At 42.4% G+C, this 12,699-nt stretch overlaps 1 protein-coding gene and 1 long non-coding RNA gene across 2 annotated transcripts in view; both read right to left on the bottom strand.

Moving 5' to 3' along the window:
- Positions 1-765: 765 nt before the first annotated feature.
- LOC123388771 lies at positions 766-4,578 on the bottom strand. Its single transcript, XR_006603286.1, has 2 exons — positions 4,526-4,578; positions 766-1,099 (listed from the first exon to the last, which is right to left on the bottom strand). It is a non-coding gene; the product is annotated as an uncharacterized LOC123388771 (long non-coding RNA).
- Positions 4,579-8,432: 3,854 nt separating this feature from the next.
- LOC101686723 overlaps positions 8,433-12,699 on the bottom strand; it is a 28,198-nt gene continuing 23,931 nt past the window's right edge. Inside the window, exons 3-4 of the mRNA XM_004749720.3 lie at positions 12,448-12,515; positions 8,433-9,086 (exon numbers count right to left, since the gene is read on the bottom strand). Coding sequence (XP_004749777.2) covers positions 9,062-9,086; positions 12,448-12,515 — 93 coding nt within the window. The 3' untranslated portion in view covers positions 8,433-9,061. The remainder of the gene's footprint in view (positions 9,087-12,447; positions 12,516-12,699) is intronic.

Here is a 12,699-nt window from a genome sequence, read left to right as displayed (position 1 = left end):
GAACTTCCCTCCAGAGTCAGAGGGGAGCACATGGGTTTTCTCATCTGCTTGCTGTGACACAGGGCAGAGGGAGAAGAAAGGGGTAGAGCTGGAAGCTGTCATCAATCCAGGGTTAAATACAGAGTCAAACTATTATACAAACTCAAATGGCATTTTTTTAAAAATTAGATAACTAAGGGGGAATCGGCCAATGAAGATAAAATTACAACAAAGAAAGCGAAGTTACAATGCTGGAAGTGAAACTCAAACCGAACATAGAGCTCCAGAAGCAATAGCTGGCCAGGGAGTATCAACACTGTCACCAATTTAAGGGCTCTAGATTTACAGCTCGAGGAACCTGCAGAAGGGGAACTCGACATAACTGACGGAAATGACAAAAGGGATGAAGTCCTAAGGAAGTGATGCTGTTTTTCTGTTTTGTTTCTTTCAGTCACTGTGTTAGTCTTCTATCAACTCGATATATTGATGTCCAGCAAACTGCTTGTGCACATACGAAAATAGTGAGACAAGTGTCCCTTTGCAATTTAGTTCTTAGGAAATTGCTACAGGGACGCCTGGGTAGCTCAGTCGGTTAAACATCTGCCTTTGGTCACGGTCCCAGCGTCCCGGGATCAAGTCCCGCATCAGGCTCCTTGCTCAGTGGAGAGCCTGCTTCTCCATCTGCCTTCCATTGTCCCTACTTGTGCTCTCTCACACACACCAAATAATCCTTAAAAAAAAAAAAAAAAAAAAGACAGCTTTTTTAAAAAAAGGAAATTGCTACAATCACAGATTTTCAGGCGTTTATTATTTGTTTTACTAGTTATTTGTTATTTGTTACATAACGAATAACCCGTAATCTGGCGGCTTAAATTAAAAAATGTTTATTATCTCACACCACTTCTGAGAGTCAGGAGTAGCTCATCTCTATAGTTCTGTCTCAGGCTTTCTCTTGAGGTGGCAACACAGCTCTCAGCCAGGCTGCAGCCACCTGAAGGCTTGGCCAGGGCTGAAGGATCAGCTTCCAGGATGACACAACACATGGCTATTGGCAGGCGCCTCGCTTCCTGGCCTTGGGAGCGTCTCAACATGGCAACGGGCTTTTCTCAGGACAACCAGTCTGAGGCGGGTGGGGAGAGAACGAGAGACAGAAGACATAGTGTCCTTCAGAAACTTGCCCCAGAAGTGACATGCCGGGACGCCTGGGTGGCTCAGTTGGTTGGACGACTGCCTTCGGCTCAGGTCATGATCCCGGAGTTTCGGGATCGAGTCCCAGCTCCCAGCTCCAAGGGGAGTCTGCTTCTCCCTCTGACCTTCTCCTTGTTCATGCTCTCTCTGACTGTCTCTCTCTCAAATAAATAAAACCTTAAAAAAAATTTTAAAAAGTGACATGCCACTTCTGCTGCATTCTATTGATGGCACAGGCAACCCTCACACAATGTGGGAGGGGACTATACAAAGAGGTAAATCTGGGGGCAGGATTACTGAGAGTGACAAATTCCCAGAAGGAAGGAGAGTGTGATGTCCTCCATAGAAAGCAAACAGGCCGTGTGTGTGTGTGTGTGTGTGTGTGTGTGTGTGTGTGTGTGTGAAGTTCTTCGCACCCACCCATATTTCTCTTATTTCTCTTCTGGATGTTCTTCTGCATTTTTTCTTCCATTTTTCAACTCTTCCCTTGTATTCTGGTTTTCTCTTTGTAGCTTAAAAATGGTTCAGGGGTGCCTAGGGGCCTCCATCAGGTAAGCTTTCAACTCTTGATTCCAGCTTGGGTCCTGATCTCGGGGTTTTGAGATAGGGCCCTGCCTCAGATAGTGGGGAGTCAGCTTGAGATTCTCTCTCTCCCTGCTCGCACTCTCTAAAAATATTTTAAAGAAATGGTTAAGATGATAAATATTGCAGGGCACCTGGGTGGCTCAGTCGGTTAAGAGGCTGCCTTCAGCTCAGGTCATGATCCCCAGGTCCTACAATGGAGCCCCGCATCCGACTCCCTGCTCGGTGAAGAGCCTGCTCTCCCTCTGGGCCTCTGCCTGCCACTCTGCCTACTTGTGCTCTCTCTCTCTCAGTCAAATAAATAAAATATTTTTTAAAAAAATAAAAAAGAAATTTTGCTGTGTATATTGGCACCTGGCTGGCTCAGTTGGTAGAGTGTGAGGCTCCTGATCTCATGGTCCAGAGTTCAAGCCCCACATTGGGTGTGAGACCTACTTAAAAAATAGTAAAGTAAAATCCCTTTTTAAAAAGGTAAAAAAGGAGGTGCCTGGGTGACTCAGTGGGTTAAGCCTCTGCCTTTGGCTCAGGTGTGATCTCAAGGTCCTGGAATCGAGCCCTGCATCTGGCTCTCTGCTCAGCAGGAAGCTCTCTTCCCCCTCACTCTCTGCCTGCCTCTCTGCCTTCTTGTGATCTCTGTCAAATAAATAAATAAAATCTTTTTTTAAAAAGGCAAAAAAATTTAAGAGACTGTAATGATTAAAAATTTTTTAATCTGACAGGGATCTCTGGTTTCAAAAATTTCCAGAGATATTATCAAGATTTTTTTTTCCCAGATACTTCACTCAGAATGCATTAAGAATGTCCCAGATTCAGTAAATTCCTCTGGAGATAAAGGTAGACTACTATTGTTCTGACTGCTCCCCATGCCCAAAGGTGGAGATTAACACTGAGACATGTACAAATGCTCTTCCTTCTCACCCTTTCACATTCCTGTTTTGTTTTTTTTTTTAAAGGTGGAGGAGGCGGATCTAGCAATAGGGCATTGGGATAAAACTAAATCCATACATTCATTCAGTAATTAATTATCATGACCCAGAATACCTCTTTCTCTTCTGTGAAATACTCTTTCTTCCCTAATCTCACTCCCTTTCACCATTTTAGACCTGGCAGTGCTGTAGTTCAGTAGAAATATAATGAGATGGGGTGCTCAGTTGGTTGAGCTCAGGTGGCTCAGTTGGTTGAGCATGACTCTTGGTTTCATATCTGACTTGGTTTTGGCTCAGGTCATGATCTCAGAGTCAGGTCATGATCACAGGGTTGTGGGATGGAGTCGAGCATTGGGGTCTGCCCTTAGCTCAGAGTCTGCTTGAGATTCTGTCCCCCTTCTTCTCCCTTCCCCTCTGGTCCTCCCCACTGGTCACATACTCTCTTTTTGTCTAAAAATTACAAATGTTTTTAATTTTTAAAAAAGAAATATAATGAGAATCATATATGTAATTTTAAATTTTATTTAAAATAAGAAACAGGTGAAATTAACTTCAATAACATTTTTTTTAAATATTCAAAATATTATTTCCACATGTAATCAATACAAAAATTATCAAGGTACTTTACATTTTTTATTACAAAGAGTTTTATGCCTCTGATATTTATTTCACACACTTTCATCAATTTGGATTTTATAAGTCCCTTATTCTTAGCATGCTATCGTCCTCCTCCTCTGAGAACCAGTACAGTTTTTACTTGAGATGCAGGAACACTTTTCTAATACTCCACTCCTCTTTCATCCTACCACTAATTAGTAGGCATTATAAACTCTCCAATAATAAAACGATGTGAAATTTGAAACTGACAGTGCTTTTCCAAATAGATTGCTAATATGATCAGCACAGTGAAAGTGTTGTCAATCAATTTCCAGATGAGGAAATGGAGACAATACAATGAAGCTTTTTTTTTTTTTTTTTTGTACTAAGTCTTCAATATCTGGTGTGTATTTCACACTTAAGAGCATCTCAATTCAATTACTAAATTTTCATCAGAAATATTTTATCTGGGGTGCCTGGGTGGCTCAGTCGTTGAGCCTCTGCCTTTGGCTCAGGTCATGATCCCAGGGTCCTGGGATTGAATCCCGAATCGGGCTGCCTCCTCAGCGGGAAGCCTGCTTCTCTCTCTCCCACTACCCAGCTTGTATTCCATCAATCCCTGCCTCTCTCTCTGTCAAATAAATAAAATTTAAAAAGAAAAGAAATATTTTATCTGTATTTAGATTTCATAAAATTTACTATTTATTTTTATTATTTTTATTTTTTTAAAGTTTTTATTTATTTATTTGACAGAGAGGGATCACAAGTAGGCAGAGAGGCAGAGAGAGAGAGAGGAGGAAGCAGGCTCCCCACCAAGCAGAGAGCCCGACGCGGGGCTCGATCTCAGGACCCCGAGATCATGACCCAAGCAGAAGGCAGAGGCTTAACCCACTGAGCCACCCAGGTGCCCCCAAATTTACTATTTTTAAAAAAGATTTTATTTATTTGACAGAATGAGAGCACAAGCAGGCAGAGTGTGAGGGAGGAGCAGGCTCCCTGCTGAGCATGGAGACAGATGCAGGACTCAATCCCAGGACTCTGGGATCACAACCTGAGCCGAACGCAGATGCCCAACCAGCTGAGCCACACAGAAGCCCCTAAAATTTACTACTGAAAAAATATTTATATACCAAATCATTCCAGGCACATTTAAAAGTTTTCCGTAATACCAGTAACTAAATTAAGTATCTGTATTTTTTCCCCAAATATCTATATTTAATACACACTTACATTAAAATTAAAAGGAGGGATACCTGGGTGGCTCAGTTGGTTAAGCCCTCGACTCTTGGTTTCAGCTCAGGTCATGATCTCATGGGTCGTGGGATCGAGCCCCTTAGCCTTGGGCTCCATGTTCGGCAGAGTCTCTGCTTGAAAGATTCTCTCCCTCTGCCCCTCCCCCTGAGCATGCTCACTCACTCCTTCAAAATAAAAAAAAAAAAAATAAATCTTTAAAAAACTAAAAGGAAAAATTCAGGTTTTTTGTTTTTAAGATTTTATTTATTTAACAGAGAGAGACACTGAGCAGGGGAAGTGGGAAAGGGAGAAGCCGGCCTCCCAACAAGCAGGGAGCCCCAAGAGGGCCCTGATCCAGGACCTTGGGATCATGATCTGAGACAAAAGCAGATACTTAACGACTGAACCTCCCAGGCATCGGGAAAAATTCGGTTCTTTAGTCACAACAGCCACATTTCAAGTGCTCAACAGCCACATGTGGCTTCGTATCAGACAGGGCAGTTTTAGGCAAACATTCTTTTTAAGGAATTCTTTTGTGAGAATCCCAATTTGTGTTTCCACAAGATTTGTATTTATCTCTTCATTATACTTAGATTTCATTATGTGTGTGAGGGGTTTTATATCTTTTTTTTTTGGAATTACGCTCTGTGATGTTAAAAAAGGTATCACTCTTAGTCAACTTTCTATTTCCAGGGCCTGGCACCATTCCTGACAAAAACAGGGGCTCGGGCAAGTTGTTACATTTAGTAAACAAACTAGTACTGTAGTGAGTTTAATTGCGGCCTCCCAAAAGGATTATGTCCAAGTCCTAATCCCTGGAACGTGTGAAGGTGACCTTATTTGGAATAAGGTTCTTTGCAGGTATATAATTAAAGAATCTCACGATGAGATCATCCTGGATTAGGATGGGCGCTAAATCCAATGACAGGTGTCCTTATAAGACACAGAAAAGGAGCTGTACCGAGATAACATAGAAGAAAAAGCCATGTGAAGATGGTAGCAGAAATGGTAGGGCAGCCACCAACCGAGGAACACCAAGGACTGCCGGAAGCCATGAAAAGCTAGGAGAGGGGACTGGCATGGAGCCCCTCTCAGAAACACCAGATAAGAGTCGATTTTACCAACCCCTCTGGCTTCTATAGACCTGTGAGAGAATTTCTGTTTAAAGCTACCACATTTGTGGCAATTTGTACAGCAGCCTTAAGAAAATAGTAGTATCATGGCCACAGATTACAATCACGGCGGGAGGCAGACCTCTCGCAGGAGCACCTGAGCTGCTAAAGCACCTCCCCGGATTTTATTAATAACCAAAGAGGGTTCTTGTGACTGGAATATAGAAAATACACCATAAGACTCTGAACATGATTTTAGAACAGGACCAGGGAGATAATACACTCTTGTAACAGAACTAAAGATTTCTGATAGCCCAATGCAACATTTTACTAATGATTTAACATGAAGAGAACCCCATCAAATTAAATCTGGTAACCAAGGGGCGCCTGGGTGGCTCAGTGGGTTAAAGCATCTGCCTTCAGCTCGGGTCATGGTCCCGGGGTCCTGGGATCGGGCCTCGCATCAGGCTCTCTGCTCCGCGGGGAGCCTGCTTTCTCCTCTCTCTCCTCTCTCTCTCTGTCTGCCTCTCTGCCTACTTGTGATCTCTGCATGTCAAATAAATAAATAAAATCTTTAAAAAAAAAATCAGGTAACCAAATAAAATCTCAAAAAAAAAAAAAACTACCTAGACTTTTTTACACAATGAGTCTTTTTTTAATCCATTCTGATCATTTCAGTTGTTTAATTGGTTTGTTTATACCATTTCTATTTCATGCCAAAAAGAATTTAACACAGCAGGCCTGAACCTGCTAACCTTATCAAGGCCTGCTTGCAAGGCTGGTCCCTGGCTGGCATCTGAGAACTGGCCTGGTAAACAGTTGCCTACACTCATACAAAACTTTCCCTAAATGGTAAGAGTGGCCCACGGCACTTAAACTGACAAACAAAATGTATGCCGGACACCTGCTTTCCTTCGGAGCATCTGGAATTTCAGCGACTGGCACGGTAACGCCAGCAATGTGTGCCTCCGTGACTCCTGAGGAAGAACGTGAATTCCTAGCCTCTGGTGAGCTTCCCGCGTAGACAGCGCTTCACAAAAGTTGTTGCTACTTGTTGCTGGGGGAATTCAGTGCATCCTGTCTCACTCCAGTAAGGGGAGTCTGGGAAGCTCAGGTCTGGTTTCTTTTAGATATCACCCCATGAGCCTTTTTCCCTCTGGTGAGTCTGCTTTGGGTCCTTATAATGTAATAAATCTTAGCCACAAGGATAACCATATCCTGAGTCCTTGAATCTTTCTGCGAAAGATAATTTAACTTGGTAATAGCAATTTTAGTTAAAATGTTTCACTTTAACAAAACAGACTTAAAATGAACTACAAGGGGGCACCTGCATGGCTTAGTGGGTTAAGTGTTTGCCTCTGGCTCAGGTCATGACGCTAGGGGGTCCTGGGATAGAGCCCCTCTTGGGGTTCCCTGCTTGGTGGGAAGCCTGCTTCTTCCTCTCCCTCTGCCTCCCCACTCAGCTCGTGCTCAATCTCTCTCCCATAAATAAATAAAATCTTTATAATAAATAAAATAAAATAAAATGAACTAACGTTAAAAAGAAAGCTTTAAGGGACGCCTGGGTGGCTCAGTGGATTAAGCCGCTGCCTTTGGCTCAGGTTATGGTCTCAGGGTCCTAGGATTGAGCCCCACACCTGCCTCAGCATCCCTGCTGAGCAGGGAGCCTGCTTCCCCCTCTCTCTCTGCCTGACTCTCTGCCTACTTGTGATCTCTCTCTCTGTCAAATAAATAAATAAAATCTTAAAAAAAAAAAAAAAGAAAGCTTTAAATTGAGGCTTCACAATTTCATATAATCACAAAGACCAAAAACCTACAGTATCATGTTTCTTTTTTTTTTTTTTTAAAGATTTTATTTATCTACTTGAGAGAGAGACAGTGAGAGAGAGCATGAGTGAGGAGAAGGTTAGAGGGAGAAGCAGACTCCCCATGGAGCTGGGAGCCCGATGCGGGACTCGATCCCGGGACTCCAGGATCATGACCTGAGCCGAAGGCAGTCATCCAACCAACTGAGCCACCCAGGCGTCCCCAGTATCATGTTTCAATTTACAAACTGAATGTTGTTAAATCTTAACTTACCTTAAGGATTATAAAGAAAAACAGATTAGAGGAGCACCTGGCTGGCTCAGTCATAAAAGCATGTGATTCTTTAAAAAAAAAAAAAAAATATATATATATATATATATATATATATATTTCTTGATTTTGGGGTTGTGAGTTTGAGCCCCACATTGGGTGTAGAGATTACTTAAATAAAAATAAAACTTAAAAAAGAAAAACCAAAAAGATTAGGATACAAAGGGGCTCCTGGGTGGCTCAGTTGGCTGAGTGTTGGACTCTTGGTTTCCATTAGGGTTATGATGTCAAGGTCACGGGATGGAGGCCTGCATCAGGCTCTGCACTCAGCGTGAAGATTCTCTCCCTCTCCCTCTGCCTCTGTTCCTCCCCCTATTCACGTGTGCTCTCTCTCTCTCTAAAATAAATAAGATCTTAAAAAAAGGATTAGGATAAAAGAAATTATAAAAAAAGAATTTTTTTAAGATTTTATTTATTTATTTGACAGAGAGCACAAGCAGGCAGAGAGGCAGGTGGGGGGCGGGGCGGGGTGGCGGGGGCGGGGTGGGGGGTGGGGGGGGGCAGGCTCCTGGCTAAAGCAGAGAGCCCGATTCCGGACTCGATCCCAGGATCCTGGGATCATGACCTGGGCCAAAGACAGAGGCTTTAACCCACTGAGCCACCCTGGTGCCCCAAGAAACCAAAAATTTTAAAAATGGTGAATCTAATTCCTTTAATTGAATTTTTCAAATATGTTTACAGCAACGTGGTATTTTTAGATATTTTATTTTTAGATATTTTATTTTTATTTTTTTATTTCACTGAAATAATTTCAATATGCACATTTAATTGCTGAGGTACACTACTACAATATAAACTGAAGCAAGCTCAAAATGCAAGAGACATTTTGAGGCATTACAAAATACTGAAAAGGAAATTTTTTTAAAATACTGATTTCACAATTTCATGGTACAAATCGGTCACACAGCTTCCACTTCTGTAATAACAAGCTGCACATTTTTCCTGGGCTCCCTGTATAAGATTAGATTGTAGCCAGTGGAGTTTTCCTATAAAACAAGCTATATCAGCTTGAGCTGTTTGACTAATACTATATATGACACTGCCCTTCAACCCTGAGCTGCTTCGATTCTGTGGGACTTGAATAATTTAATATATCTGTGTTCCACAGTTTCTTCCCCGCCCCCTTTTTAAGACCATTTGATATATCTTCTATTTAGAGTTAAACTAAAAAGGAAATGAACACTTGATACCCATCTTCAATGTTGGAAATTCTGTACAAATTCAGCAGACAGCACCAAGGTGAGCTGGGCCTCTAATGCCTTCAGGAACAAGCATCAGTGAAGGGACACTGGACAGGAGAGCATCAAACTAGTTTGGGTGCAATCTTTTGTGGCTGAAAACAAAGTAAAACTGAATAATTTTTCATTTAATATATGTAACAAGAATACATAATAAACATTATTTTCCCCATTTTATAGATGAGGAAGGTAAAGTGAAATATAAACGGCCTTAAGAATATCAAATGGGGGGTGCCTGGGTGGCTCAGTGGGTTGAAGCCTCTGCCTTCGGCGCAAGCCATGATCTCAGGGTCCTGGAATCGAGCCCCACATCGGGCTCTCTGCTTGGTGGGGAGCCTGCTTCCCTTCCTCTCTCTGCCTGCCTCTCTACCTACTTGTGATTTCTGTCTGTCAAATAAATAAATAAAAATCTTTAAAAAAAATATCAAATAGGTTTCAGAGCTGAGATTTAATCCCAAGACTCTTGATTCCAAAGCATGTACAGATACGCCCACCCCACCTACAAGCACTTTCTGATATTACAGAGAGTCTATAATTGAATGGAATCAAAATGACACTCAGAGCACATACTTCAGTAGGACTTTGGACCAAAAACTCTAAAAATGACAAAAGGTATTTTAAAAACATAAGTGGCTATCATTGCTGGAAAATGAGAAGCATCACCCTCAGTGGACATGCAATTTTAAAGGATTTAAAGATGGGATGACCACAGAGTTGGACCCACAGTTCAGGACCCTTGCATCCCTGGATGCAGATTTTTAAAAGCCTAAGAATAGCAGAAGATGACAGCATGAAAAGAGGCAAGAAGCACCACAGACAGTCTGAGGGCTGGGGCTCCCTCCTCCTCCAGCCCAGACGGCTGGAAAGCAGCTGTGGGTCCACTCCCAGGCGGACACAATTAGTATGACCAGAGCCTCAAAGAAGTGCCTTTGGTGCCTGGCAGCAACTAAGATACCTTAGGAATGCCACCTCACTACTGTCTCCCGCACCCAGACCACACAACGCTCCATCCTGTTGCCAGTAAAGGGTAGAAGTCAATAGTATTTGGAGTCACGCCAGCAGGACTCTCATATGACATCTGAGAAACACCAACACCCCAAAGAGTATTATGCAACCGGAAGGACAAAAACTAATACTGAAGGAAAATAAGCCAACACACCAAACAAGAGATTCTGAAAGATGTGTGTCTAATATATTCAAAGAAATATGAGAGACTAAGTCACCTGTAAAAGAATATCTTTTATGCAAAAGTTTTGTTAACTCTTACATTAAAAAATGGAAACAATGTAAGAAATAGGACAGTGGAATGATGGCTTTTTTTTAAGTCTACACTTTTTTTTTTAGATTTTATTTATTTATTTGACAGACAAAGATCACAAGCAGGCAGAGAGGCAGGCAGAGAGAGGAAGGGAAGCAGGCTCCCTGCCAAGCAGAGAGCCCAACACGGGGCTGATCCCAGGACCCTGAGATCATGACCTGAGCTGAAGGCAGAGGCTTTAACCCACTGAGCCACCCAGGCACCTCTGGAATGATGGTTTTAAAGTATTGAAAGATAAAACTTTATATGCAGAGATACTAAAAATATCTTTCAAAATAAAGGCAAAACTTCCAGTGCAGGACAAGATAGAGTAGCTATACCTCATATTCCCCAACTAAGTACAACTAAACATGCTGAACATTATATAAATAAATAAGACTAAAAGGTAGAGAGAAAATGGCAGATCAAGAAGGGATCTTAGGACCCAAGAAATGACATGATGTTGGGGTCCCTGGGTTTTCTTTTTGCCTCGTGTCTACCAACTATGTGTTAGAAAAGCCAGCAATCGGGACGCCTGGGTGGCTCAGTTGGTTAAGCAGCTGCCTTCGGCTCAGGTCATGATCCCAGCGTCCTGGGATCGAGTCCCGCATCGGGCTCCTTGCTCCGCAGGGGGCCTGCTTCTCCCTCTGACTCTGCCTTCCACTCTGTCTGCCTGTACTCGCTCTCTCTCGCTCTCTTTGACAAATAAATAAATAAAATCTTAAAAAAAAAAGAAAAGAAAAGCCAGCAATCTGGGGGTACCTAGGTGACTTAGTTGGTTAAACGTCCGCCTTTGGCTCAGGTCATGATCCTGGAGTCCTGGGATGGAGCCCCCACATGAGGCTCCCTGCTCGGCGAGGAGCCTGCTTCTCCCCCCCCGCTGTTTCTTCTTTCTCTCTCATTCTTATTCTCTCAAATAAATTATTATTTAAAAAAAAAAAAAAAAAGACCCGATGGAAAAAAAAAAGCCACCAATCTGAAAATGTTAATGAATGCAGATTTTTATTTTTAAAGATTTTACTTATTGATTTGATGGAGAGAGACAGTGAGGGAGGGAACACAAGCAGGGGGAGTGGGAGAGGGAGAAGTAGGATCCCCACCGAGCAGGGAGCTCAATGTGGAGCTTGATCCCAGGACTCTGGCATCATGACCCAAGCTGAAAGCAGACGCTTACCGTCTGAGCCACCCAGGCACCCCTGGATGCAGATTTTTAAAAGCCTAAGAATAGCATGCTTTTTCCAGCAAAAGGACAGGAGAGGGGCAGCCTTACAAGACAGAAAACTTTGAGATAATAAACACCTTGCTCCAGCCAAACTCCATAGACAAAAAGTGTGACAACACCCCTACCCATATCAGCAAAGGTTTAATAGGAAGCCTAGACTTACCCCTCTTCTAGTGCACCCTCCTATGAAGGTGCCGTCATTGAAGGTCCAGTGGGGAACCTGACAGCCACTACTGTCCAGTAGAATAAAGCATTCCTTCCATTCCCAATCTCCAGACTGTCAACAGAGGCCAAGTAGAGAACTTGGATTTCTACCTTAATGGGCAGCAATGAGATAGCATCTTTCCTTCTCTTGCCAGTGTGGTATCAGAGAAGAACTCCCAAAAACAGAAGATTTAGGGGATGCCTGGGTGGCTCAGTCAGTTGAGCATAGTAGGGCTCTTGATTTTGGATCAGCCATGAATGATCTCAGGGTCCTGGCATCAAGCCCAGCAACATGCTTTGTGCTCAGCGGGGAATCTACTTGAAGATTTTCCCTCCCTCTCTCTCTACCCCTCGCCCCTGCTCTCTATCGTTCTCTAAAATAAATAAATCTGGTCACCTGGGTGGCTCAGTCATTAAGCATCTGCGTTCAGCTAAGGTCATGATCTTAGAGTCCTGGAATGGAATCCCACATTGGACTCCCTGCTCAGTGGGGAGCCTGCTTCTCCCTCTATCCCATTACCCTGCTCATACGCTCACTCTCACTCTCACTCTCTCTCAAGTAAAATAAAATTAAAATAAAATAATAATAAATAGTAAATAATAAAAATAATAAAATAAAAAATAAAAATAAATAAATCTTAAGAACAACAACAACACAGAAGATTTAGTAAGAGTCAGAGCCTCAAAAAATTGCTCAAAACGTCCAGGATCCAATTTTAAAGAAATGTCATACCAAGAGCCATGAAAGCATTGGTGGTTCAGTGGTAGAATTCTCGCCTGCCAAGAGCCATGAAAATGCCACTTGAATGAGAAAAGAAAACCATTATCAACACTAATATCTGCAATATCTAACAAGGATTTTAAAGCAGCTATCACAAAAATGCTTCAGTGAGCAACTACGAACATGTTTGAAACAACTGAAAAAGTACAGAAGATTTAAAGAACCAAACAGAAATTCTATAACTGAGAAATATAATTACAAACT

The sequence above is a fragment of the Mustela putorius genome, unplaced genomic scaffold (assembly GCF_011764305.1).
Source record: "Mustela putorius furo isolate JIRA1106 unplaced genomic scaffold, ASM1176430v1.1 tig00003909_pilon_pilon_pilon, whole genome shotgun sequence".
Classification (NCBI taxonomy): domain Eukaryota; kingdom Metazoa; phylum Chordata; class Mammalia; order Carnivora; family Mustelidae; genus Mustela; species Mustela putorius.
The sequence above is the reverse complement of the archived record's forward strand: the minus strand, read 5'-3'. Positions and strand labels throughout refer to the sequence as shown.